Raw genomic sequence first — 26,956 nt, forward strand, 5'->3', positions numbered from 1 at the left:
GCCCATCTCTTTGAGCGCATCTCTGTGTAAATCTTTTATTTTCCCTAACAGGGTGGAATTTGTTTTGTTTAGTTAGACACAGCTCTGTGAGTGATCCAGATTTAGATTTTATTGTAAAAAAATAAATAATGATGTCGGTTCCTAAAAATGGTCTCACTGGAACTGTAGGCAAAAACTATAACCTAACAGAGTGGAAGATAACTTCAGGGACACACAGTAAATGATAAAAAGGAAATAACTATAGATTCCCCTGGAATATATAAATGATTAGAGAGAGTTTATCATGGTCTATAAAAAATTAAAAATCATTTGATGGCTTATTGTTCTTGTGGATGTTGATTACTTTGCACTGTGGACATGGTAAAATGGAACACATATCAAATAAAGGTGAGTAAAATACAAAAAAGTATTTTAATGTCCATTATTCTGTCTTTATGTGATAAAAAAGACCAAAAACTATAATTTAAGCCATTTGTTATAAATAATTGACATTTTACAGAAATTACAAGGATGTAATTCATGGGGACAGAAATATTGCTGCACAACAGGAATGACCCATCTAAACAGGCGTACAGAGGCCCATTATCAGCAAAAATGAGTCCTGTGTTCCAATGTCACATTGTATGTGGTGATCCAAGTTCATCATTTTATAAGGTTATTGGCCTGTTTCACAGATTTTTCCTATCTTCCTCTGTCCAGTGTCTGTTCTTTTGCCCATTTCTTTTCTTTTTATTGGCCAGTCTGAGATATGCTTTTTTCTTTGCAACTCTGCCTAGTCAGCATGCCGGTACTGTCCTTAAAAGTTAAAGGACAGAAAGAGTGATTTTATTAGTATAGAAATGTCAAACTAAAATCTATATAGGCTAATCTTTCAATATTCTTATGTCAGGGTTCTTCTTGAAATGCACCAAATTCATACATTTAATTTTTTTAATGCTGGTACAACTGGGTACAACTGGTTTTGGCCTAAGCCCCAAGTGTCATTAAATTGTTAAATGTCCGTGGCTATATTCATAACCGAATGTCTTTATTAGCTTCTTTTCCTCATATATTTGTATAGCACTCCTGCCCTCTAGAGGCTAACATACTAAGTACATTCTTCGTCCAAGCTGTCTTCTGCTCATCTGACGCTGAACTTTTTATTATGGAAAGGAGAGTAATAGAAAGCACGTGGCACTGTATATAACAAAATTACCACAAGGTGGTCAATCTATGGGTGTTTTGATTAGTTACACAGGTGTATGAGCTAATTAATTATATGTTTTCATTAAAGACAGCACATTAGGGCGTTCTGCTTGGAAGTGCGGTCCTAGCATTACGATAACGCTAAGCTGATGTGCAATTCACTGAAAAGATTCAAAAAACATCAGATACCAAAACAGTGCGGATATAAAAGGCTACATTACCATGAGAAGCTTAGCAGTCACTACTACAGTAATGAGGGTCCCCGAGCGCGAGTTGATGGGTGACATTTTGGTGCGTAAGACAGGTGAAACTTTACTGCCTATTCACTCCAACGTAGCTAAATTCAGACGAGGGAACGATGGCGTTTATGTGCACACAGAGGACTGGAACGAAATTGTGAAGAGAAGACAACTGGTAAACGCGAAGGAAAGAATGCGAGTGAGTAGGTTGTGTTGGTGTAAGCCAAAGCGCCATATCAACAAAAAACGCCAATTATGAAAGTCCGCGGTCGGTCTAACCAATAGTAAATCTACCCAGCGGGTACATTTACCCGACTTTGACGTTTTCCATTTTTATTTTTCTGTTTGATTTGCTTCCCTAGATCAAGAACCTGAATAGCATGTTTTCCCGTTTGAAGCGCATGGTGCCACTGATGCCTCGTGACCGCAAGCCCAGTAAAGTGGATACTCTGAAGGCTGCCACGGAGTACATCAAGCTACTGGTAGCTGTTCTACAGGACTCTGACAGTGTAAGTGCAATAAGTGATTTTATTTTGTAATGTTATCACTTCGAAAAGTGATTCAGATACCAGCAGTACGGAATATAGCCTACCGCTTTATTTCAACACACGATTAAGCCTAATTGTATTCCTCCCATTACTCAATGAGGTATTCTTTGATAAATGAGAACTTCAGAGATCAGGATTCAGAAATTGCTTTTACAGCCAATGGAATGGTCTGAAAAAGGGGTTTCGAACTAATGTGGCCATGGAGCCAAGTTGGAAGTTTTGATGAGAAGAAAATGTGAGAATATTAGAATAAAATCTTAAGATTTTAGAACTTCAACAAGAAACATTTTTAGAGCTGTCGGCTGATGTGATGCAATAGACAAGTTACCTAGTGATAGTATTTCATTGGGGGATATTAACTGGGGGAAATATCATTTGACCTGTGTGAGCAATTAATAAAATGGAAGGTACTTGCATAGTAGAACAATTCTTATCTCTGAAGTTGGTTAATGTAAGCTAGTAAGTTCAGGTTGGTTCTCAAAGTATAGCCCATTAGTGCCAACTAGCTCAAATAATATTCACAATATCCTTGGATTGCTAACTAAATGCTTGTATAACCTTTTTTTTTATTTAATAGTCTTAGTGGTAGATAACATGGTGATATGTCATATCACATGGGCTGTGAGCAAAGAAATGATATTTCAATATGTAACTGCATAGGTTTATTTTTCCTGGGGCACTGGCCAAGACCAACTTAACCATGTAACATTGTTTGGTAGAATAATGGGAGCTCAACAGATTTCCTGAAGAATGCAATCAACTATGCAACATCTGGTGGGATGTGTGGTGATTTATGGAGGGTGGATGAGGTAAGTACTTTCTGCATTTTATCTGTGTGCGATTGGCAGGTCTTAATGCGATGTTGACTCGGGTGTGATTTCAGTAGTGTTGGGTTTGCACCAGTGTTTGTTACAATAATATTATAAACTGTGCATTGAATACTGGATGCTGATAACCATGGTATGTGTGAGCAATAAGGCATATGGGCTGTGGTGTATGACCAATAAACCACAACTAAGAGCTGTCCATAGGCACGATGCATCGCAAAGTGCTTACAGACAGCGGTTAGCTGTTCTACATTGGCAATGCCACTCACAAATCCCAGAGATGCCTCATTGTCCTTATGAACTGGCTACCAATTAGAGCAGTAAAAAGTTTGTCATTCCTGTGGTATACTGTTCCATATACCACAGCTGTAAGCCAGTGGTAAGTGTTCAGGATTCAAACCAACCTGTTGGAGAGGAAGGTAGTGTTCAGCTACCCCGTGATGCATCATGTCTAAGAACTGCTCTTAGCTGTGGTATATTGGGCATATAACACACCATCATGCCTTTTTGTTTAAATATTAGTGTTTTGAGCTTGAGTATTGTTATTGAGAACTGTTGTAGCTGGCTGCTAATCAGATACGTATTGGTACTTTTGCAGTCATTCAATTTCTGTTAGTTATTGATCCAAATACGTATTTGATTTCTGCTAAACAATATTAAAATCCCTTCACCCAAGATTATAATTATTTTTGTTTGAAGTTTGATGTCCTGGCACGGTTTATTCACACATGCACTACTAGGATAATAAATACTTTGAAATGAGGGATGTGAGAATTAGAGGTATTGTCTAAAACATTGAAAGTGTCTTTTGAAGAATACTTTAAGCCTACTTCCTCCTATAAAAACCTCAAAGCATTAGGGATATGCTTTAACCAGTAATTGACTTGGTATAACTTAGGTATAAAATGTCCTTTACCAGGCAGTCCATTAGACTGGGATGTTGTACTGGAGTAGATGTTTGGGCAATAAATATGGTTTGTGGGGTTTGGACTGTCCTACACACCCTGTAGAGCTACTGGCGGATGGTTAACTATCCTTGATGGAAAATATTATAACATTGGATTGATAAGGAATCAAATGCATAAAGTAAGCTATTTTAAGTTGGGTACCTAAGATTCTAAATGTAAATCAGGGTAGGTCTCTAGTAGGCTATATAAAAAGTATAGGAGTGTTTAGAATTTTTGTATTTGTTTTATAGGTTCTCTTGCGTACACGTGGCTGGTAGACGTGGCTACGCATTTCCCAATGTGCTGGTACGATCCCTATACACAGCTCTGGCTCAAGTTGAGCCCTGGCTTAGAGCTGGTTCTAATATGTCTGGGGAAATGTGTCCAATTAAAATCTGCTTTTTCAGAATGTAAAAACTGCGCTATCTGGATCAAGCATATGCTTAGATGGAATCTGAAGCTTTTGAGTATGTCGACAACCACAGACATCTGGTTGTGTCACATTGACTTATGTTAAGTGCCGTGTTCGGGTGTGTAATGCCAAAGCTATAACTAATTTAACTGATTTAAAGTCATTAGTTGTGATTGCATGTTCCTTTTAATTGGCACAACCCAACCTGAAAACTGGTCAACCAGGTGCACTCCACTGCTTTTGTATTGGATGCGGAGTTCCAGTAGGTATTGACTCAACATCTCTTCTCCAGCTACTGGACAATGTGTCAGGAGTGTCCGGTAACGAGTTGTATGACGGGATGACCTTATCCGTTCCCTTGGTGACCACTGGTTTTGGAGAAGATGGAGACATGAGTGGGCTGGTACTACACCACTGTGTGATGCCCACCTATCAGTACATCATCCAGGTGAACCCAGACCAGGCCATGGTATGACATGCAACACACACGGCCCTCTACTTTGATTAGAGGGAGCTCAATAGGGCCTGCAACCACAATAGCTGATGGACACACAATATGAAATACATCTGATGTTACTCCAGACATATTTAAGGTGTACAATTCCAAATTTACAATCAGTGTGGACAATAGATTTGCTTAATGGAATTGAGCACAAATCAAAGACACCTAAAAATTGCATTCACATGCTCAATTATCTCCCTCTAAATGTGTTATCTATCTAATCACAATCTTCTGTGTAATCAGTTATTGCCCTCTGGTTCAATACACACGCTTCTATACCAACTAGCACTAACCTCTTAAGCTGTACTCTCCTAGTAGGTCTGAGTTGCTTTGAGGCAGTCCTGTATATAACTGGTGACATCCTCTCAGGTTTAGGGATAATCTCAATTACCTACTCCTTGTGTCCTCTCTTGGCCTCCACACCTGTGGTAGAATGTTAGACAAACATCTGGCCAATGGTATTTGAGAAGGATGTGAGGAGTATGAATTAGATTATCCCCTGGACTACTCTGGCAGACAGACCTCTCTGACCTGTTTCGATTCTATAGATGTTCCAGCCCAGCTGAGAGAAATGGCGGAGACCGAGGAGTGGACTCAACAAACACCTCCCTGGTGGGTTTATAGGAAATTGATACTTTTCAAATTACTTATTGCAATAGATTATGCTACCTTTTTGGTTTGTGGCTGTATTCCATGTTTTCTCCCATAAATACAGAAGGGTTTCATGAAAAAGTTTGGACATTCACTAAGGACATGCTGGGGAAGAGTGTCTTCATTCAGAACAGACCAAACAATGCATTTAAGTTATTTCATGAATTTTGTTTGTATGTCCTGTGAAACCATTTGTTAGTTTTGTTTTGTTACCTGGCAACACCTTATAATAAATATAATGCATAGAACAGTGAATCTGTTTTTCTTTAGAAATGGATGTCGTTGGTTTGTTACCAGAGCCATGCAAAAACAATGCTTGCCTAACAAACCCTCAATGTTATTCGCACCTAAATGTAATTTGGCTAATATACAATCAAGGAATGTCGCCATATGTCAAGCACGAGGTGGCGCCACTGTTTTCATGACCAGATATTCAATATTTTTACAATTCTAAATCTTTGTTGCGATAAGACAAAGCAATAAACACATTGGTCTGGTGGTCACCAAATGTACATTAAATGCCGAGCTGAACGTTCTTAAGTTTATGCTATCGATTTATTTGCCTGCGAAACATTTCTGTAGAATTGTGAACGCAGGCGGTGTTAGAATCGTGCTGAAGACTGAGGTCAGGGTGTTTGAGTGTGGGCAGGCGTGGCAGGTCTTTGCGCGTACAACGATGAAAAACAGCGATGATATACACCAGGCGGCAGCCGAATAGGCAGACGTAAAGAAATCACCTTAGGCTATAAGCATTAGTGCTGTATTTTATATTCGGTTTTGATCGTGTTCGAGATTTAATTTCTAAGGCATAGGGTGACACCCATCCACAAGGACAAGGCGCGGAGAATGCATTGAGGTAAGCGCTGAATAAGGTAGGATACCTGATATTATTTTTCAAAAAGAGAGCCCGATTTAACCTATCGACGCGTTATTGGGCATTACATCAATTTGGTAATATTGTTCCGCAATTAAAGTAGACTTTCTGATAATGGTGTGATACATGCTAAACAGTGTTGTGACCAGGCAGTAACGTGCAGAACATATTATCGTCTTCTACCTTAACGTTTATATTTAAAATTATTATGGACTGGTTTTAATGGTCTAGCAAAGCCACCGTTTCCTTCTGTGCTGCCGACTATGGCCTACATCGTTATTGGCCTGCTAATCATTACCAGCTGTCTGTTAAGCTACAGGACATGGTGGCCTTTAATTTATGGATTGTGTGTCTAAACATTTGTTTTGGAAATGCGTTGCTTTAAGCGTACTTACTCCGTGGTGGTACTGTTACGTTTTTGTCTACTATGCTTGATGCGCTAGTTTTCAACCGTAAGTTGGATTGTATCAGTAGTACCGTATTGAATCTTTTTTTTTTTTTTTATCTTTTGGGCGCTGGACGTTTCACTACTAACCAGATGGTCGGTGTAGTCAGGATATAATGCATTGTTCTGGCGGTCCTTACGGCGCTGGGTACTACCACCGAGGCCGTTGCATCTCGGTATTGCGGGTGGCCATTAGTTTAGATCTTCCTGGCAGGCAGGGCTGGATCAGTCACGCACAGCAAATGCTGCTTTGGTGCTGATGATGCAGGGCTGCTCGCATGGTTGCTAGGCAGCAGTGCAGGGGCCATGGGGCGGCAGCATGAGGGAGCTGCCGTAGGAATACAATTTGTGTTGCTGGATGCTGTCACCGAGGAACTAGACCGACAAAAAAAGGTCTATTTATTGAGCAGTCACTTGAATCGTCACCACCACAATGCATTTCTCTGTTCAGATATGTTAATTTGTTTTGAACAGAGCTAAGCTCTAATTATCAAATGGCTTTTCATATTTGTTTGTCAATAGCCTACTACTAAGTAGTTACGTGAAGTCTCTTCTCATGCTTGTTACACTTAACACTTCATACATTTCACATGATTTCATCCATAAAGGGAAGACTCTTGTGGTTGTTTCTAGACCAGACAAGCACCCAGCATTTGTTCATGTCACAAGCCCTTTTATACTCTGGGAAAAATCCTGTTTCCCTAGCTGACCCACACACATCTTGGACACTGTTGAGGATTAGTTTCTAGAAACTCTGATCTTAATGTATCCTATTTGATCTGTCCTTAGATGCCAAGGATGACATTAGTAGATTAGGTCTGTTCCATAACATTCCTCAACTGTATAGGAGGGCATTTTACAAAACTAATGCTGACTACAGAGGAATTACAAGATTAACATGTTTTCCTGCTATTGAATATATTCCATTGCAAAGAAATACAAAGTTAACATTTCAGGGTTGACTAGGTGAAAATTCAGTAATTCTATCGGAGCACAGCAGTTAACGCTAATTGCGTTCAAGTAGTGGCTACAAATGAAAATGTGTTCTCAGGCGACTTTGTTTTTTTTACCATTATTATACACTATTTAATATCTGACTTTGTATTTAATATCCTACTTCATAAAGAAAATTTAAGGTAAGCATTACATCTGGAACATAAGAGGCTGGCTTCACAGACACCGATTACGCCTAGTCATTTGGAGATTCCAATGATCTTGATTGTACATTTTTATTTATATATTTTTTTTCCCCTAGACTAAGCTTAATCTCTGTCTGTGAAACTGGCCCCTTATGTTCCAGATGTAATACTTACCGTAAACATTATCTTTATGAAGTCAGAAAATCAATAACGCATGGCGAGCTAATGGTTGAAGAGGAAGGAAGAGCGATATAAGAGAAGTGGAGTCACTGTCTGGAGAAATGCATTATGTTTCCTGTTACTTTATCCAGTAAAGTACTAAAGGCAGTCAGACCCTACTGTGCCATACCTTTTGTTAAACTCCATTCTTATTTTTTTAGACTGCTATTAATTTATATAGCAATGTCAACACGGGAGTTGTTTAACTGAACTGTTCAGATGATTGTTCTGAATGTTCTTTGCCCTCCACAATGTGTGGTTCTCACTTAGGTGGTACATGACAACCATTGGTGTTGATGATGGCCAATCATCATTGATTTTCTATAGTTCCTAAGTATTAATAGTGAGCAGTTAATGAACATCATAATATTCTCTTAGTCTTTTTTGAATCTTTTCATGTGCTTAGATGCTGTGTCAACAGATTTCCTTCAATGATTTTCTATGTCCACTTTAGCAATCTATCCAGCTGATTCAGCGGAGCATGAAACCATTTACCCGGATCGTGTTACATAATGTATGTGTCTAACCAATCACAAATGTGTGTCCCTTCTTTTTTCCTGTCAGTGTCTGCTCTGTTAGAGGCTGCTCTTAAATCATCTGCATAATTAAAAAGGCGTAGTGCGCAGAAGACGGGACAACTTATATTATTCAAGGGATCTTTTATAATGTTAACTGTCCTCAACTGCTCAAAAGGGAAAAACAAAGTGTTGCTGAATCATTGATGATATGCTTGAATGTGTGCAGGAATATGTTGACTAAGTTTTTAAATAATTTTCTACCTGAGATGTATTGAGGGATTTTTTAAGACTTCTCATTAACTACAACCAAAAGCTGCAGCTATTCTTCCTTGGGTCCATGCAAAACATTGAACATGACAGACTTCAGACACAGAATGGCATTTACTTAAATGTGTCTGAAATTCTAATGACTGATTATTAATATGTACACTCACCTAAAGGATTATTAGGAACACCTGTTCAATGTCTCATTAATGCAATTATCTAATCAACCAATCACATGGCAGTTGCTTCAATGCATTTAGGGGTGTGGTCCTGGTCAAGACAATCTCCTGAACTCCAAACTGAATGTCAGAATGGGAAAGAAAGGTGATTTAAGCAATTTTGAGCGTGGCATGGTTGTTGGTGCCAGACGGGCCGGTCTGAGTATTTCACACTCTGCTCAGTTACTGGGATTTTCACGCACAACCATTTCTATGGTTTACAAGGAACGGTGTTAAAAGGGAAAAACATCCAGTATGCGGCAGTCCTGTGGGCGAAAATGCCTTGTTGATGCTAGAGGTCAGAGGAGAATGGGCCGACTGATTCAAGCTGATAGAAGAGCAACTTTGACTGAAATAACCACTTGTTACAACCGAGGTATGCAGCAAAGCATTTGTGAAGCCAGAACATGCACAACCTTGAGGCGGATGGGCTACAATTTGCACAAGCTCACCAAAATTGGACAGTTGAAGACTGGAAGAATGTTGCCTGGTCTGATGAGTCTCGATTTCTGTTGAGACATTCAGATGGCAGAGTCAGAATTTGGCATAAACAGAATGAGAACATGGATCCATCATGCCCTGTTACCACTGTGCATGCTGGTGGTGTAATGGTGTGGGGGATGTTTTCTTGGCACACTTTAGGCCCCTTAGTGCCAATTGGGCATTGTTTAAATGCCACGGCCTACCTGAGCATTGTTTCTGACCATGTCCATCCCTTTATGACGACCATGCACCATGTATCCTCTGATGGATAATGGATAATTCCAACAGGATAATGCAAGATGTCACAGCTCGAATCATTTCAAATTGTTTTCTTGAACATGACAATGAGTTGACTGTACTGAAATGGCCCCCACAGTCACCAGATCTCAACCCAATAGAGCATCTTTGGGATGTGGTGGAACGGGAGCTTCGTGCCCTGGATGTGCATCCCACAAATCTCCATCAACTGCAAGATGCTATCCTATCAATATGGGCCAACATTTCAAAAGAATGCTTTCAGCACCTTGTTGAATCAATGCCACATAGAATTAAGGCAGTTCTGAAGGCGAAAGTGGGTCAAACACAGTATTAGTATGGTGTTCCTAATAATCCTTTAGGTGAGTGTATGTACGCTAGTGACAACTGTGTAAACGCATGGATGCATGGGAATCAATGCTATTTGTTTTAAAATACACTGCTAAAAAGAAGGGAACACAGTCAACACAGTATCACACCAGTCAGTTAAACTCCAGGCATATCAATCTGTCCAGTTAGGAAGCATAAGCAATTGTGAATCGATGTCACCTGTTTTGGTGCAAATGAAAGTGACAACAGGTGCACTGGAGAGGCAACAGCAAGATAACCCCAAAAAAGGGAATGGTTTTGCAGGTGGTGGCCACAGACAATGTCTCTCTCTTTATTCTTCCTGACTGATTCTTTTCAGTTTTGCTAATTTCCTTGTCATTACTGGTAACATGAGGCGGTACCTGCAGCCTGTTCAGGTTGCACATGTGGTCCAGCTCCTCCAGGATGGCACATCCGTACGTGATGTCACAAGAAGGTTTGCCGTGTCCCCCAGTACAGTCTCAAGAGCATGGAGGAGAGACCAGGAGAAGGGCCGTTACATGAGGAGAGCTGGGCAGGGCCATACAAGGGCAACAGTATCTGTATCTGTATCCCAGCAGAAGGGCCAGTATCTGCAACTTTGTGTGAGGAGGAACAGGAGAAGCACTGCCAGAGCAATACAAAATGACCTCCAGCGGCTACCGGCGTGCATGTTTCTGACCACTGTCAGAAAGCGACTCCATGAGTGCCCGATGTCCTCTAGTGGGACCTGTGCTCAGCCCAGCACTGTGCTGCTCGATTGGTATTCGCCAGAGAACACCAGAATTGGCAGGGACGCCATTGGCGCCCCATTCTCTCCACAGATGAGAGCAGTTTCACACTAAGCACAGGTGACCCATGTGAAAGACTCTGGAGATGCTGTGGTGAACATTACACTGCCTGCTACATCATCAACTCACTTCTGGACTGCTACAACTCAGTGTTGTACCGGTGCGTCCAATGCTGCAAAGTAGCGCCACACACAGTCCAGGAACTCCCTGATGCCCTGATCCAGGTCTAGGAGGAGATCCCCCAGGACACCATCCATCGTCTCATCAGGAGCATGCCCAGACGTTGTTGGGAGTGTATACAGGCACTTTGGCCCATACACACTACTGAGTCACATTATGAGTTGCTGTGATGAAATTCATGTAAGTTGGAAAAGCCTGTGATTTCAATTGTTTACTTGGATTTTCGGTGAGTTTGAATCCAACCCTCAATCGTTAGGTGATTTTGGTGTCCATTGATTAAGTCATTTTGTTCTCAATTAATTACATAATGTACAATAAAGATTTTGATCTGTAATGTATTTTGTTCATCGAGACCTGATTTCAGTGTTCCCTTAATTTTATTGAGCAGTGTAGTTATCTACTAATGTTAACTGCACTTTCTCTCTTTCAAAACAGCATTCTGTCATCTAAGAATATAGCCAGAGTCAAGGGCTTGGTGGCCCAAAATGACCAAGAGGAGCATTCCATTCTAGTAGGGTTGACTACTGTAATGGGGTCTTAACTGGACTCCCCAAAAAGACTGTATAACAGCTGCTGCTCATTCAGCATGCTGCTGCTAGAATGTTAACCAGGGCCAAGAGAATCTTTGCAATGGCTTCCAGTCAGTTACAGAAAATATCTTAAAGTGGTGCTTTTAGTTTATAAATCACTGAATGGTTTAGGCCCCCAATACGTTTCTGATATGTTTCAAGAATATAAACCGAGCAGGGCTCTTAGATCCATGAACACAGGTCAGCTAGTAGAGCCCAGAGCCCAACTAAACATGGTCAAGCTGCGTTTAGCAGTTATGCTGTACACAACTGGAATTAACTACAAGAAGATCTTAGACGTGCCCTAAACGTATACATTTTTAAATCCAGGTTGAAAACACTTCTCTTTTCACGCGCCTGTGACTGAGCACTTAAACTTAACCGCACTGTTTAGCCTTACAGCTTTTACAGCTTCCTATGTTTTTATCCTGTTTTTATTCTACTTCTATTTTCTTATTCTATGTTTTCTTATTATGATGTTGTTTTGATGTTTTCATTTGAGTATTTGTTTTTATGCTGTTGTTATTATAGTTTTTCTTTTTCTTTGTAAAGCACATTAAGTTGCTTCTATGTATGAATTGTGCTATTTAAATAAACCAACTTGCTTGCTTCGACCTAATGAGCCTGGACAGAGAAATAAATGGACACATATGTAGCTGTACTATTATTCACTCACTCAGAATTAAGAGAAATAACCTTTTGCCATATATTGCGGTTAAAACATATACACTAATCAACAAATGCATGTAAGCATGCACTCACATTAACCCAGGTATTAATCTGGGCTGGCAGAGGTCAGCATCATCACCCAGCAGCAGCAGGAGAGATGGGTGAACTTAAGACATTTTTTTGTGTGAGGGCTGCCCTTTCCTCATTCCTTGAGATCAGATGATGGCCTAGCTTTTATAATGGGGAGCAGGTGGTGAAATAAGTAGTACTGCAGGAGGTAATGGATATAAACTGGAGCCAGACCTCCATGAGGCCCCAGTCATTATAGCCCTCCCCGGAGATAGAGTTGTCTGCTGCTCCACCCTTAGAAAATGTCCCCCCCTTTCAGTGACAAACAAAGAGCCAGACATCTCTGACACAGTGTGTGGTGCAAATAGACCCCTGTTCCCTAAATATTGCACTTCCTTTCACCAGAACCATATAGGAATAGGATGGCATTTGGGATGGGATGCAGACACTTAAACACAGCACAGAATGAACAGAGAACTGTGTCAGGCCTGCAGCAGGAGACTGTTAAACATCCATTCCTATTTCTGCCTCGATAAAAACACAGTTAATGGTGGGTTTACAGTGTATAAAATTCAGCTGAAGAATCAACCTGAATTTGATTGTATAAGTACAGGAGAAGAACCATAGCTAGTAGCAGCTTGATTTTAGACCATAGTAATGCACAAGTCTGTCTTTGTGTACAAAGGCTTATTAATGTTTTTACAGCCATGAGAAAAGTCCTTTGAATAAAAGCTTGTGTTGAGCAGCTTACCCATGCTATTATATGTCCTTCATTGGTGTTCATAGATGTATCGGCCTGCTGGATGGGAGTGACATGGTTGTGTGTACAGCTCAGATGCTAAACAAATGACAAGTGCAACTGAATAGAAATGTAGTGTGATAGAGCAGTTTTTGAAATAAGGCTAAGTGCCTGGGAGCAATAGAGCACTGTGATCTGTCTAAGTATTTTCTGGAGTGATAGAGCTGTTTTTGAACTGGGATGGAATAAGTGAATGCGTTAGAGAGGAGGAATTAAGAGGGTGTTTACATGCTAGAATGTTCTACCAACACAAAGTGCATGTTCTGACATTCACAATTCATATGTAAACGATAGTTCTATCAAATTATGAATTAGCATTATTTGTATTTCAAATATTCACCTTTGAACAGTGTTTGTTTATCTATATATTTAGCAGTACAGATACGTGATGATTACAAAAAATGTTATGATGTTATTAGCTTAATGTGGTTAATCCAGTTACATTTGTGTCAGTTAGCACATGTGAGAGGGCGTTGCATGTTTGGGGTCTTATCTGCTTTCAGCAGATCTGTGTGTTTGTGTTTGCACTGGGGAGGATTGGTTGTTGGCTATTTTTGAAAACCTTAACAACAACTCTTCTGGTTCTCCAATTACTTGCCCTGTATGTTTGCGTCGACTGCTTATTGGTGGCTGTTTTAATGCTGGTGTCTTAGCTGTTGCTGCTCGTGATTTTCGCCACTGGTTCCTACAGCTAGTCTACAGCACACATGGGGTTTACTCTGTGGATTAACTCATCCCCAGCGTTGGCAGGAAAGCTCCTATGTTTCTGTGCTTATGTGTAAGTCTATGTTGACGGATATGGCTGTAGTGGAAAACTACAGTACATTGGAGTATTAACATCAATAAATACAGTCGATGCATAAATTAAAAGGCAGTTTGAAAATGTATATTTAACTGTTGAAACAGTAATGAATATTTCTCCCCTTTCTGGTCTTCCCAGCGATCTCCACCGCTCGTCCTGTGGTACCCCCTTGTGAACAGTAGAAGATGACCACCTCGCCCACCCATAAGGACATGCCTGTGCTGCGAAGCCCCAGCGATGGGGCCCCCAGCGACGGGGTCCTCGAGGCCCTTGTGTCCCCACAGCACTCCACACCTGGCTCGTCTGGGCCCCAACATAAGAAACGTCTCTCCAGCCTACTGCAGAGCCCGGTGAGTGGCACTCTCTGGGGTGTGTGTGTGTGTGTAATGGCTCTGTGTGGGATCTTGCATGCGTGTTGAGGTGAACATTTACCCGAGATCCCTCTGTCGCTCTGTCCTGCCCTCCTGCTCATTCCATCATGGCACAGCTTTATTCCACCCTTCCCTGGCCACCTTGCGTCCAATCCCTCTGTCCTGCACTCTCCCTCCCCCTCATTACATCTCCAAAGATATGATTATCTCCCCAGCTCAGGGTTAATCTGCTCTGAATCACCACTTGACAGCTGCGGCTGCAGATGGGAGCCTCCGTCATAGTGTGTGTGGCTATTGAGAGCGGGAGCATTCAAGGCATACAGAAGCAAGGGAGAGTGGAGAGCCAGTGGACAGCACCAAGGAATTGTGTTAGATTAGGCCCACATTTTAGATGAACCGAGGTGCCTCGGGCTTGAATGCCTTTTATGTGGACGCATAATGTTTTTTCGGTCAGCTCTAGGAACTATTATGTGTGTGTGTAATTTACTTTATGAGTGAATCAATGACATTTGACTTTCATTACAAAATGTACACTAGGCATGGACTTACAGTACATTTCATGTTGCTGGTGGGCTTGGCCATGTGTATACAATGATGCTTCCTGAGGATATGAGAGGTGGATCTAGCAAATATTCAAAATGTCTTTGCCAGTGAGCTCATCGCACAATTAATTAAAGAAAACTGTTCAGTTGTGAGAGACTGACTGTATGCTGTAACACACATGCTGTTATCTCCCTAAGCTGAAAATAGTTTAGTATTTTTTTCTGGATTGACCAACCCACTGGCTGAACTTACAAAATTCAATGATTTAATGATTAAGCAGTTAGCCAGAACCTTCCCACTACTGGACCAGGCAAGTTTTCTAAGAACATATACTTATTCTTCTACCTAGGGTCAGTGTTTTCTCTGTCAGTGGGTGACTGCTCACGCATTACTGCTAACTGATTATCAGCTATATGCAAGGCCAGGACAATTAGTCATTGTTTTAATAACTGTTACATGTATTGAATAGGGAGTGGATTCTCTAATCTGACTGTGTTTTACAGTAGTTCAAGATGTTTGCTCGTCATATCGTGGTGGCACAGGGTGAATCATCTTGGTCTATTCAAGCTTATCATTTTTGTTATCTATTCTCCAGCAGGTGCTTTTTCCTGGCGATGGCTCACTACTCTTTTTACTTGGCGACTTCAACCTTTCATCTACCTGCCTCACCATGCTGCCCCCTTCCAAGTCCCTGACCACTACCCCGTCTCCATTTCTTCTTGTCTCTCCTCCAATCCTACCCTCTCATTCTCTGTCCAGAAGGTCATGCGCTTTTGCAATCTTCATTCTCTCGACCCTACTGCTCTCTGTGATTACTCCGATCTGCTAAATCCATCTCCCTTTTGTCTGCTGCTTCTGCCTCTTCAATACTACTCCCCTCCCTCTCCACAATCTATGAATCACTGTCCCCCTTCCTCCTGGCTGGCTTGGCCCTCTCCTCACTGGTTTAGTGACTCACTAATAGAACATGACTGCTGGCAGCTTATGAAAAGGACGAGGAAATCGAGGACAAAACTAAACAAATCTCCCAGATGACCTGAAGCCACGTTCTATTGTTCATAGACTACAACATTACCTCACACAGACACTTGTCAACTCACTTCTGGACTGCTACAACTCAGTGTTGGATGGACTCCCTGCTTCCGCCATCAAACCCCTGCAGCTTACCCAGAACAGTGAAACCTGTCTGGCGTTCAATCTTCCCCAAATCCTTTCATGTCACCCCGCTCCTTCATATACTCCACTGGCTTCCATTTCTTATTCCATCCCATGATCCCACCCTACCTGATTAGAGAAAGAAAAACAGAAAACAAATAAATATACAGTTAGGTCCGGAAAAAAATAAACACTGACACAAGTTTTGTTATTATCGGCTTAAAGTGCAGTCTCAGCTTTAATTTGAGTGTATTCACATACAAATTGGAGGAACGGTTTAGGAATTACCGCTTTTTAATATGTAGCCCCCTTTTTTTCAAGGGACTGAATTCACTCAAAAGCGGTTTCATGGACAGGTGAGGGGTATTCCTTCATTATTTTCATCTGTTAATTAGGTGAAAATTCTGGAGTTGATTCCAGGTGTGGCATTCGCATTTGGAAGCTGTTGCTGTGAACCCAGAATATGCGGTCAAAGGACCTCTCAGTTCAAGTGAAACATCAAAGAGATAGCAATAACATTAGGAGTGGCCAAATCAACAGTTTGGTACATTCTGAGAAAAAATGAATGCACTGGTGAGCACTGCACCACAGAAACGCCTGGACATCCATGGAAGACAACAGTGGTGGGTGATCGTAGGATCCTTTTCATGGTAAAGAAACCCCTTCACAACATCCAGCCAAGTGAAGAACACTCTCCAGGAGGTAGGCAGATTATTATCCAAGTCTACCATGAAGAGATGACTTAACGAGAGCAAATACAGAGGGTTCACCACAAGGTGTATACCATTCATAAGCCTCAAGAGGCCAGATAATTTTTTGCAAGATTAGACTGCCAAAAAACATCTAGTGTTTATTGATGATGTGACAGAAGACAGAAGCAGACAGATGAATTCTGAAGTGTACAGGGATATATTTTCTGCTCAGATTCAGCCAAATTTAGCAAAGTTGATTGGACGGCGCTTCACTTTACAGATGGACAATGACTGCGAAAGCAATCCAGGAGTTTTTTTAAGGCAAAGAAGTGGAATATTCTGCAATAAGTCAATCACCTGATCTCAACCCAATCAAGCATACATTTCACTTCCTGAAGACAGAAAGACACATGAACAACCACAACTGAAGACAGCTGCAGTAAAGTCCTGGCAAAGCATCACAAAGGAGGAAACCCAGCGTTTGGTGATGTCCATGCGTTCCAGACTTCAAGCAGTCATTGCCTGCAAAGGATTCTTGACAAAGTATTAAAAATGAAAATTTTATTTATCAAATGTTAATTTGTCCAATTACATTTGAGCCTCAGAATAAGGGGACTGTGTGTGAAAATGGTTGCAATTCCTAAAAGTTTCATACAATATTTTTGTTCAAACCCTTGCATTAAAGCTGAAAGTCTGCACTTCAAATGCATCTCAGTTGTTTCATTTCAAATTCATTGTGGTGGCATACAGAGCCAGAAGTATGAAAATATATCCTGGCCTAACTCTATCTTTATCCGTTCCTTGTTTACTTCTACTGTGTCATAGTTCAACACTACAAGTCCACAGATAGGCCCTTCTTTCCCAGTATTTTATCCTGTTATTTGCTTCTTAAATATCAGCACCCCCTTTTATGCCTAAAAAGTCTTGGTTTTCAGTGCAACGTTGCAATGCTGAGTCTTGACTGTGTTCATTGGCTTACAGTATGTGGCCTTCTGATTGGAGGCCTATAAGGTTGAAGCGGCTAGGAAAGGTCTGCCCTGCATTTGTGGTCATGGGCTAATTGTTTACATAGGTGTCAAGATATCTAAATACCTTGTATTTAATGATGTATGGATTCGGATGAAGCATTTATTGTGTGCATATGTGTTTTTTGTGTCTAGTCTTTCCGTGAAGAACTAGATGTTCTGATCCAGGAACAGATGAAGAAGGGAGGCAGCAGCTCCAATCTCTGGGCTCTGAGGCAGCTGGCTGACTACATGGCATCCCATGGCTCCGCAGCAGCACTGACCGCCTCCCCCTCCAATACAGGTACTGTGTAGGAGCAAGCACACATGCGCCCGTGAATGCGAAAGGCCCAGAATTAACTTTCACCTTCGTAATTGTAAACCAAATAAAGTTCTGTGACATGCTACTGCCTGTTTGTCTTTGTAGGCATGATGATGGTGACACCCATCAATGACCTGCATGGTTTAGAGCCCAGCGGCATGGTGAAGGGAGAGAGACTGATGCGCTGTAAACTGGCCAGCGTGCACCGCCTGCTGGATCTCTATGGCTGGGCCCAGCTCAGCCACACCTGCCTCACCGTGAGTGCACCTGCTTGGCTGATGCCTTCCGTCTTTCTGCCTGTCATTCTTCAATCCTCTTCTTTTAGAGCTCCACAGTATTTTAACCACGCCACATAGTGTACTATCAAAAGACACATGTTGATGTCCATGAGGGTAAACTTCATGTTTTGAAGGTTATGTAACATGTTTTTAAAGGGTTTCATTGTGTTCTCTCGCACTGAATGTTCTATTTTTACCACTAGTTTTTTTAGTCGTATCTATTTTTCTTTCCATTTCATCTGAGTCCCTATTTGTAAAGTTTGATATCTGACCGCTGCATGTGTGTTTTGTTTCAGCTACGTGTCAGTAAGGAGCAGGAGCACTTCCTGGTTTTGCCTGATGGCTTGGCCTATGGGGAGGTCACTGCTTCTAGCCTGGTGTGTTACCTACTACGAATGCTGCTCCACAATCACACATCTCTTCTTGCTGTGGATTTTCATAAAATTAGCCAGATCCATGTTTGAGTTTAGCTGCTAATACTATATATACAGTACTTTTTATGAGTGGAGACAAATACACTTGGTTCCGTCAGCTAACTGAAACGTAGTATCACAGAAGTCCTTTGGCAAGAACTTTGAAAGTTAAACATGATATTTTTATGCATAAACCATAAGAATTGTCATATACAAATGACGAATTTGACCTGAATGTTGATGCTAGTGAGTGGTCGGTGTTGTTGTCCTCCCAGGTAAAGGTGAACATCCTGGGGGAGGTGGTGGAAAGAGGGAGCACCACGCTTGGGATTGACCTCGATTCCTTCAGCCTCCACTCAGCTATCTACTCCACCCGACCCGACGTACGCTGTCTGCTGCATCTCCACACCCCTGCTACAGCCGCCGTGAGTCACACGCAGAACACGGAGACCGGGTCATATCTACATATTTCTTATTAGTCTGGAACCTTTTGCTAAAAGGGCCAGAGATCAGTTCAGTAAAATATATTGGTATTTTTCAAAGTTAATGATGACAAGTATTGGAAAACCCAGTCAAATCTGACATTCCAGAATGGGAACTAATGCTTTCTCTGTGCAGGTGTCAGCCATGAAGTATGGCCTCCTGCCACTGTCCCATGAGGCTCTGCTGGTTGGTGAGGTAGCTTATTACAACTATAATGGTCTGATGGAGGACGAGGAGGACAGAGTGGCGCTGCAGAAGAGCCTTGGGCCCACCTGCAAGGTGACAACATTATGGCAAAACCATGGTTAACTTGACAGGAAAGCAGTTTGCTTCTGATTGTACTGTTTCTCTGTTTGAGAGACATTTAAACATATTTGATTTATTAGTAAAACAATCAGAATGGTGATAAAAGTGTTGCAGAAACAGGAAGAAATGACAGATGCCGAAGAAGGAGTGTGCTAAGACAAAATAGGGGTTGGACTGGAGGTGTTTCTTTCCTCCTGCTGAAGTAATTCTTTACTCGAAGGTGCTGGTGCTTCGGAACCATGGCGTTGTGGCCCTGGGGGACTCCGTTGAGGAGGCTTTCTACACCATCTATCACATCCAGGCTGCCTGTCAGATACAGGTACTGAAACTCACATACTGACACCCCTCCTAGCCTGATCCTCTGTGCCAGAGGCGATGGGGACACTGAGGGAGGGAGAACTGTCAGACTCATAACTCAGTGGCTTTGTGTGAGAGAAAGATAGAACAGGCAAGAGGGTGCATACACAGATTGGCCCATTTCATGCCTGAGTGCTTGCCCTTGCCTTACCCTTACTGTAACTGTCCTGTCTGTGCAGTGCTGTAGCTATACACAGGCCAATTCCCAGAGGTACCGCAATGGCTGCAATCCTTTGTTGTGCTGACAGGTGTCAGCATTGTGCAGCGCCGGAGGGGAGCAGAACCTGATCATGCTCGATCGCTCCGTCCACAAACCCAATGCTGCCGGGACTGTGGGCTGGGCCGGATCCACCTTTGGCCCCCTGACCAAGAGTCGGCTTGGAGAGCATGAATTTGAGGCTCTCATGAGGACCCTGGACAACCTGGTAAGATTTTTTTCGACTTTTTAACAAGAAACCTAGTTCAGCCGGCCCGCAATAGAAAATGTTGCTATCTTGAGATTCAAACCCGGGTCGTCCACAGGAAAGGCTGTGTCGTTAACCACTACACTACGCAGTACATTTGCTGGGTGTCAGTATAGCCTCTTGTCTCTATCCTGAACAAATCTGCTTTTGCCACTGGCCGTTTTAATAGGTAATTGGCCATTCGTGAATGACATTGATACAGTTAAACTGACTATCGTTTCTTACTAAGTTTACCTCCACCACAAATAGCGTCTTTGTATGGCGTTTGTCACTGGCTGTTTTAACACCGTGTTAGCCAGTAATAGGCTTACTGGTATCTACTAACTTCCTAGGAATAATCATAAGAATTGAGCAATTGCTAGCGAGACTGAAGATTAACTTTATCATGCCAGAAACAGTCGCAATATAACCCCATACATTTTAAGTTAGGGCTTACTATAACGTAACTAATGTATGTTGTAGCCAGCAAATGTGTTTGTCTATCCTGACCAAAACGCTGATCGAAAATCCAACAGAAACAGTCGCAATATTACCGTAAACTGTTTTATTTTTACGATAATGTAGATACTGACGGTTTTAGCCAGCAAAGTTTTTGTCTATATCCTCGCCTGCGAGGATATACAAACTTGAGACCTGTAGTTTACAGGTTCGCTTCTCAAACCACTACGCAATTTAAAAAGTTTAGTTCAGTCAGTCAGCCAGCCAGCCACCTAGCCAGTCAGACAGACAGACAGACAGATTCGCTCTTCTTTGCCGGCTCCGCTTACGCAGTCCGGCAAAAAAAGCATACAATATTAGTTGAGTGAACATGCTGATATGCATGCACTACATGGAATCTCATGAAGCCACTTGAATTCAACAGCACATGCATTGAAATCCAATACACACATTGACATTTAAGTAATTTAGGAGAAGCTCTTCAGTATTTAATACATTTGCAAACTGCACGCATGCAGTACTTCAATATGAAAATAAGACATGAAATTGACATGAAATTCTCTATAATATGATATGAAATTGTCTTGTCAATGACTTACCTGAATAAATGAAGTCCTCTCCCAACCCTCCAGGGTTACCGTACAGGCTACGCCTACCGCTTCCCGGTGCTGCTGGAGCGCTCCAGGACTCGGAGAGAGGTGGAGGTCCCAGCCACAGTCCACTCCTTTCAGTTTGAGGAGGAGGGGGTGCACCCGTTACCCCGCCAGCACCCCTATGCCCAGCGACAGCAGCAGGAGAAGACCCGCTGGCTCAACACCCCCAACTCCTACCTGAGGGTGAACCAGGACCAAGCCAGCCCTGGACACCAGCGCACCACAGTGAGTGCCTGAGGACCGTTTCACGTTAACATGGTTGATTTAACTTCCCATATTTACTATGTTACTTATTCAACAAAGGCGTTTTTAGTGAACAGTCATTAATAGGAAGGCGTGTGTGGAAAATTCATGGTTGCAGTTGCAACGTGTGTGTGGTGTGTGAATACATTCAAAAGTGTCTGTTTGCCGTGGTACCCCAGGGAGAGAGGTGGCAGTAGAGAGCTCCAGCAAAGGAGCCCTTTCAGAGAGAACAATGCCAGACAGGGGGTGGAGTCTAGATCTCCCCTCTCTCTCCCAGCCTGTCTCTCTCCTCCAATGTGTCTCCTACCCTTTCTTTCTCCTGTCCTCTGCATTGCAGGGGAAAGCCCAGTGCACCTTGATTACTGCAGTGCTGAGTCTGCCCTCTTGTGGGTGAAAATGGGGTTTCTTCATGTTTCTGAGAACACAATTGAAAATAATGCCCAGGGTTGTTTCTTGATATCAGCAAAACATGCGTTCAAATTCAAAAGGCTAAGAGTGATTTACTGGATCAGAAGGCTGTAATCTAAGAAATGTATTGACCACCCCTTTGCCATTTCTTATATATCATTAAGTTTTTGCATTTGGTTTTGTCAAAGAAAATACAACACTGTCACCTGTCACTGTTATCTGTCGATCCTTCCTCAGTGGTTGAAGACCGAGGAAATGCAACAAGGCAGTGGGGCCATCAAAATTGAGAACTCAAACCAGTTTGTACCTCTGTTTACCAACCCTCAAGAGGTGCTGGAAACACGAAACAAGGTACATCATATTTTCTTCTCTCAGTGACCTATGACATCCCAGCATGGGCTACCGTTTCTTTTTCTCAGCCTTTCTGGTTGTTGATGGTGTTTATCTCCAGATTCGTCAGCAGAATCGACAGGATACAAAGACAGCAGGACCCCAGTCCCAAGTACTAGCCAGTGTTATAACGGGAGATAGTCCACCGGTACGTTTTGTCCTGTTTTTATTTGATGATCTGTGTTTTTGTCTTTGTATAATTGAGACCCTATGGTCTTGGTGTTAACCCCATTAATTTAACCCAGATGCAGGAGCTGCTTTGGCCACTTAACCGTCTCCATTAATCATCCCCACACCCTTGCCTTGCATTATATCATCCATTCATTCATCCCTCACCTTCCACCCTGCACCCCCCCAGGTCCAGAAAAAACTGCATGTTGCTGTAAAAAAGAGTGTGCTCTCAGTCAACCATAACAACAAAGTAAAGGTAAACAAATGAACAAGGCAGCCTGTGAGGGAAATCATTAACCATGAGGACATCAGCTCTTCTTGGTGCAAACATAAAGAAAACTTTGAAGATACTGCAAGATTCAACTTTACTGGCCAATTATCATTCAACTGTAAAATGTAAATGAGACATTCAACAATAATTATTCAAACCAGAACAGTTGTATTATGCTTCTCTTTTCATTTTGATCCTAGTCTCCAGACCCAGCAGAACTTGGAAAACTTGAGCCAGAGACCCCCAACCCATTTAATCAGCTGACCGATAAAGAGCTGGAAGAGTACCGCAAAGAGGTGCAGAGGAAAGCAGAAGGTCAGACAGATGGTAAGTAAAGGCTTTTTCAACCTATCCTTGATATATGCCTTGATCACACCTACAGCATCATTGCACAACCAACCCACTATCTTCCTTTTGTGTACATATAACACAGGTTCACACTCCACAATTTGTGCTATGCATACGCCAAAGTCCTTTTTTACGTGCAATTGAGACGCAATCTCCATTTTAATAATTATGGTGAATAAGTTTGTATCATTGACACGCACCAACTTAAAGCTATTTGAGGTCACCATCATCGAGGCTCGGATTTCCCGAAGATTGACGATTCGTTTAAAAGGCGAAGATTTACTTTTTTCTTGAAAGAACGTCAAAGAGTAAAGGTAAAACTTACATTTTGCATTTCTTCACCATAATTATTAATGGGAGGAGATCGCGTCTCAACTGCACGCAAAAAAGGACTTTGGCGTATGCATAGCATGAAATTGTGAAGTGTGAACCCGTGTTATATGTACGCAAAAGGAAGATAGTGGGTTGTGCACAACATTTAATCCATACATTATCTGGGTATGTGTGCAACAATTTTTCAACATTAAACCTCTGATGCCATTTCCATTAAGCAGTTTACTGCAATTACCCAGCATACAATTTGATTCATATGCTGGGTAAATCCTCATGGACCACACAATGCAATGCTGCGAGGCCAATGCAGAGTTCTGTTGGACATTCATGTCATTCTGGCGGGATTTAGGCATTCAACTCTTGAATTCATGAATTTATCTACTGATTTACCATTTTTTAGCAATAAATGTGGGTAGCTGAAATAAATCACTTGAGGCACAATTTGGCCCACAGGCCACCCTGTTTCAGTTCTCTGGCCTAATGTTTCCTTACACACAATCCCTTAGTCACTGTCAAAATAATTCATAGAAATGTATCTCCAATGCCTTGTGTAACTATGGCATATCCTACTGTTCATCTACACTGGCTAATATTTCTCTGGCTTTCTATATTCACAGCACTGGCACCTCAGTCCTGTTAATGTGTGTTTTGTTTCCTATTTCTTATTGGCTTCTCCACACTGCCTCACAACACTCGCATGCAGCTAACTAGAATGAGCGCTATATACTCCTCATCCCACACTGGGTGTCCGTTTGTTTTCTCCTGTCCCTGTCTGTTGGACTCTGTTTCAGTAGGGGAGGAGGTGGAGAACGAGAAGCCCCCCACCAACAACCCTCTCCTCTGCAATGCCCTGACCTCAGGTGAGACTCTGCCTGCACTGCTGAACCCTCACAGTGGTCTCCGCTTGCCTCGCGTACAGGACAGAAGGACTGCTCTAATTCCTACATGACACTATGCTGTATGTGTGGATATATGTGTACTGATGTCTCCACCTCTTTGGCTGCTCATTGAAAGCCCCCATTGCACAACCTGTCATTGGAAGCGAGGTCTCATTCTAGGTGATAGGAAATATTTCCCAAAATATTTCAATCCTATCTTGGACATGCATTGATGACAGTGTAGTTATGTGGTCAATAATATGTAAGCTCAATTGGTGGGTAACAAGGGGTTTCAGTTCTGATGGTTTTGTGTGTGTTGGTGATGGATGTTGTAAATGTGTCATTCCAGCGCTGTCTTGTGACGCCCGTCTGTCTCCATATCTATTGTACACTCTCCTTCTGCCTCTGTGTTTGTCTTTGTCTATGTTCCTCTGTACTGACTCATAGGGCACCTCTCTGGTACTGAGATCTTGTCTCAATAGTAAGTAACTACTGAGAAACAAACCGTAAGATGTTGTTGCACTGTAATAACCAAGCATGTTCAGTTGGGCACAACTGCAATGACACGCCATGTCTGCTGTGTACTGTGCCATGCAGCTAACACAAACCCATCAATGGTCTGATCATGTTTTTCTTTGTTTGGTTTTACTTCAATAATAAATCAACAAGATGAGGCAGACTCCACGGCAGTTCAGAACGGGAAAGAAGAAGAGGAGAAACAGACCACAGAGGAGCTGGAGAAAGGGATGAAGGCTTTGTCAACCAACGACACTTCTACTCCCCCTACCAGCACTCCTGCTGCTCCGCCAGCTAAACAGCCTGGGAACACCCCAGATGGGTCCCCCTCCAAGTCCCCCTCCAAGAAGAAAAAGAAGTTCAAGGCCCCCTCATTCCTCAAGAAGAGCAAGAAGAAAGAGCAGAAAGAGCAGAAAGAGAAAGCAGAAACTTGAAGGGACACAAAATCATGATGACAAACTCCACTAGTTAAACACACACTCCTCCTGTATGAATGGCTCAGTCACTCTCATCACATCTTCGTGTCCACATGCTTCTATACTATCCAATATATATTTTTTAATATTCTGTCAAAACATTTCTTGTTTTTTGTGCATAGGAGTAGTTTAATTCAGTTTCTTTTAGCAACAACTCTGTTATAATTTCTGCACTATTCTCATGAACTTGAAACACTTCACAATATTGCTTAATGAGGTAAAAGCCACAACACTAACTGAATTATGCATCCACTATTTATGACAACAAACAATGCACTTGACATATGTTTATAAACCAATGTTGCAATGAAACATGAATGCGTCCTCATAGGCACTCTCCTGTCTGGTAATGTTTATTGGTTTTAATAGATGAAACAGTAACGTGAGCACAAATGCAGTATATGTAAAATTAAGCAGGTATAAAATGTGCTCCTTTTGGCAGAAATGTTGTTCCAAACAAAGTAACTATTCAAGTCATAAAAAGCAGCAAGAAAAATAAACGAAATGCTTAAAAACAGTAGTACCCAATACTTAACAGACAGCTATAAATGCCACTAATACCAAGCGGTGATATAAGTATGTGTTGCTTGATGTTGCAAAATGAAACCCAACTGAAGGGCACTAAACATTCCACGTTACCCACATTTTATTTTGAAATATATGTACAAAATACCTCTACAGCTGTAATTATTTTTTATGATTAGTAGCTGTTATCAAAATGCTGATGTGTGATATGTTTTTTAATTGTATTTTTATTTCATATTAGAATGTAAAGTGAAAAGTTGCAAGGTTAAACTGTACCATTTCATTAAAGATCAAGTTGATTTCAGTTTGGTTTGATCTGTTATTTGTTTGTTACGCTAACAACAGTACCTGATATGACTCTGATGCTACTATTTGCAGGCCATTGAACACGCAACACTTGATCTGAACTGACTAAAGGCACCCCCCAAACACACACAAATAAACAAACACATACATATGGTGTTTATAAAGAGTCTACATCCATTTTGAACTTTTTTGCATTTTACTGTGTCTGTGTTTAATGCATTGTAAATAGATTTTGTTTTCTACACCATACTCCACACTTTTATTATTTTAATAATAATAATAACGCGACTGGAGTAACCATAGAAACTGGTTTTGGCTACTTTTACACAAACATGGATATTAGCCTCTCTTACTTTTAAAATCGTTAAAGCCAGCCACGGTAACTTTACTTATGAAGTTCAAATCTAGTTTTATTGTCATTATTGTGAGATGAAATCATATATTAAATATACAAACTAACATATATTTGGATAAGTCTCCCCCTATGAGTTAATACTGAGTGGAAGCCCTTTGGCAGAATATGCTGGAATATATCTATCTCTGGTAGAACGGTCGTGTCATTTGATAAAAATGAATACGTGTCAGTTTGTTACTTTCACGTAGTGGTAGTAATGACAGTTTCATTTTGCATTTAGATTTCGAGAAAACTGATAACTAAG

At 41.6% G+C, this 26,956-nt stretch overlaps 2 protein-coding genes across 10 annotated transcripts; both read left to right on the forward strand.

Annotated features, from left to right (window-relative positions):
* The first annotated feature begins 1,278 nt into the window (after positions 1 to 1,278).
* figla (folliculogenesis specific bHLH transcription factor) lies at positions 1,279 to 5,554 on the forward strand. Of its 2 annotated transcripts, none has more exons than XM_010876614.4 (6): positions 1,279 to 1,623; positions 1,787 to 1,933; positions 2,692 to 2,781; positions 4,451 to 4,627; positions 5,209 to 5,272; positions 5,376 to 5,554. In XM_010876614.4, exons 1-5 carry the CDS (start codon positions 1,408 to 1,410, stop codon positions 5,224 to 5,226), a joined length of 648 nt encoding a protein of 215 aa, XP_010874916.1. In that variant the 5' UTR covers positions 1,279 to 1,407; the 3' UTR covers positions 5,227 to 5,272; positions 5,376 to 5,554. The 2 variants fall into 2 exon arrangements, with proteins under 2 accessions (XP_010874916.1, XP_010874917.1); XM_010876615.4 differs by having other exon boundaries at positions 4,451 to 4,606.
* Positions 5,555 to 5,781: 227 nt separating this feature from the next.
* Positions 5,782 to 26,295, forward strand: add2 (adducin 2 (beta)). Of its 8 annotated transcripts, none has more exons than XM_010876623.5 (17): positions 5,782 to 6,167; positions 14,092 to 14,303; positions 17,875 to 18,022; positions 18,146 to 18,297; positions 18,615 to 18,695; positions 19,007 to 19,156; positions 19,350 to 19,493; positions 19,741 to 19,839; positions 20,126 to 20,302; positions 21,412 to 21,657; positions 22,321 to 22,434; positions 22,535 to 22,621; positions 22,832 to 22,900; positions 23,116 to 23,242; positions 24,388 to 24,456; positions 24,922 to 24,955; positions 25,144 to 26,295. In XM_010876623.5, coding segments are annotated over exons 2-17 (1,863 nt in total). In that variant the 5' UTR covers positions 5,782 to 6,167; positions 14,092 to 14,138; the 3' UTR covers positions 25,145 to 26,295. The 8 variants fall into 8 exon arrangements, with proteins under 8 accessions (XP_010874925.1, XP_010874926.1, XP_010874919.1 ...); XM_010876624.5 differs by having other exon boundaries at positions 24,391 to 24,456; positions 25,144 to 25,257; XM_010876617.5 differs by lacking the exon at positions 24,922 to 24,955 and having other exon boundaries at positions 5,784 to 6,183.
* Positions 26,296 to 26,956: the final 661 nt, after the last annotated feature.

Source organism: Esox lucius, chromosome 13 (assembly GCF_011004845.1).
Source record: "Esox lucius isolate fEsoLuc1 chromosome 13, fEsoLuc1.pri, whole genome shotgun sequence".
NCBI classification, from domain to species: Eukaryota; Metazoa; Chordata; class Actinopteri; order Esociformes; family Esocidae; genus Esox; species Esox lucius.

Excerpts from the sequence above, each read along its gene's own strand:
- figla (XM_010876614.4), top strand. The coding sequence starts at position 1,408 with ATGAGAAGCTTAGCAGTCACTACTACAGTAATGAGGGTCCCCGAGCGC. Across the intron at positions 1,624-1,786 it reads ACGCGAAGGAAAGAATGCGA|ATCAAGAACCTGAATAGCAT; the intron begins GTGAGTAGGTTG and ends TTGCTTCCCTAG. Across the intron at positions 1,934-2,691 it reads TTCTACAGGACTCTGACAGT|AATAATGGGAGCTCAACAGA; the intron begins GTAAGTGCAATA and ends ATTGTTTGGTAG.
- add2 (XM_010876617.5), top strand. The coding sequence starts at position 14,139 with ATGACCACCTCGCCCACCCATAAGGACATGCCTGTGCTGCGAAGCCCC. Across the intron at positions 18,298-18,614 it reads TCAGCCACACCTGCCTCACC|CTACGTGTCAGTAAGGAGCA; the intron begins GTGAGTGCACCT and ends GTTTTGTTTCAG. Across the intron at positions 22,901-23,115 it reads ACCATAACAACAAAGTAAAG|TCTCCAGACCCAGCAGAACT; the intron begins GTAAACAAATGA and ends TTTTGATCCTAG.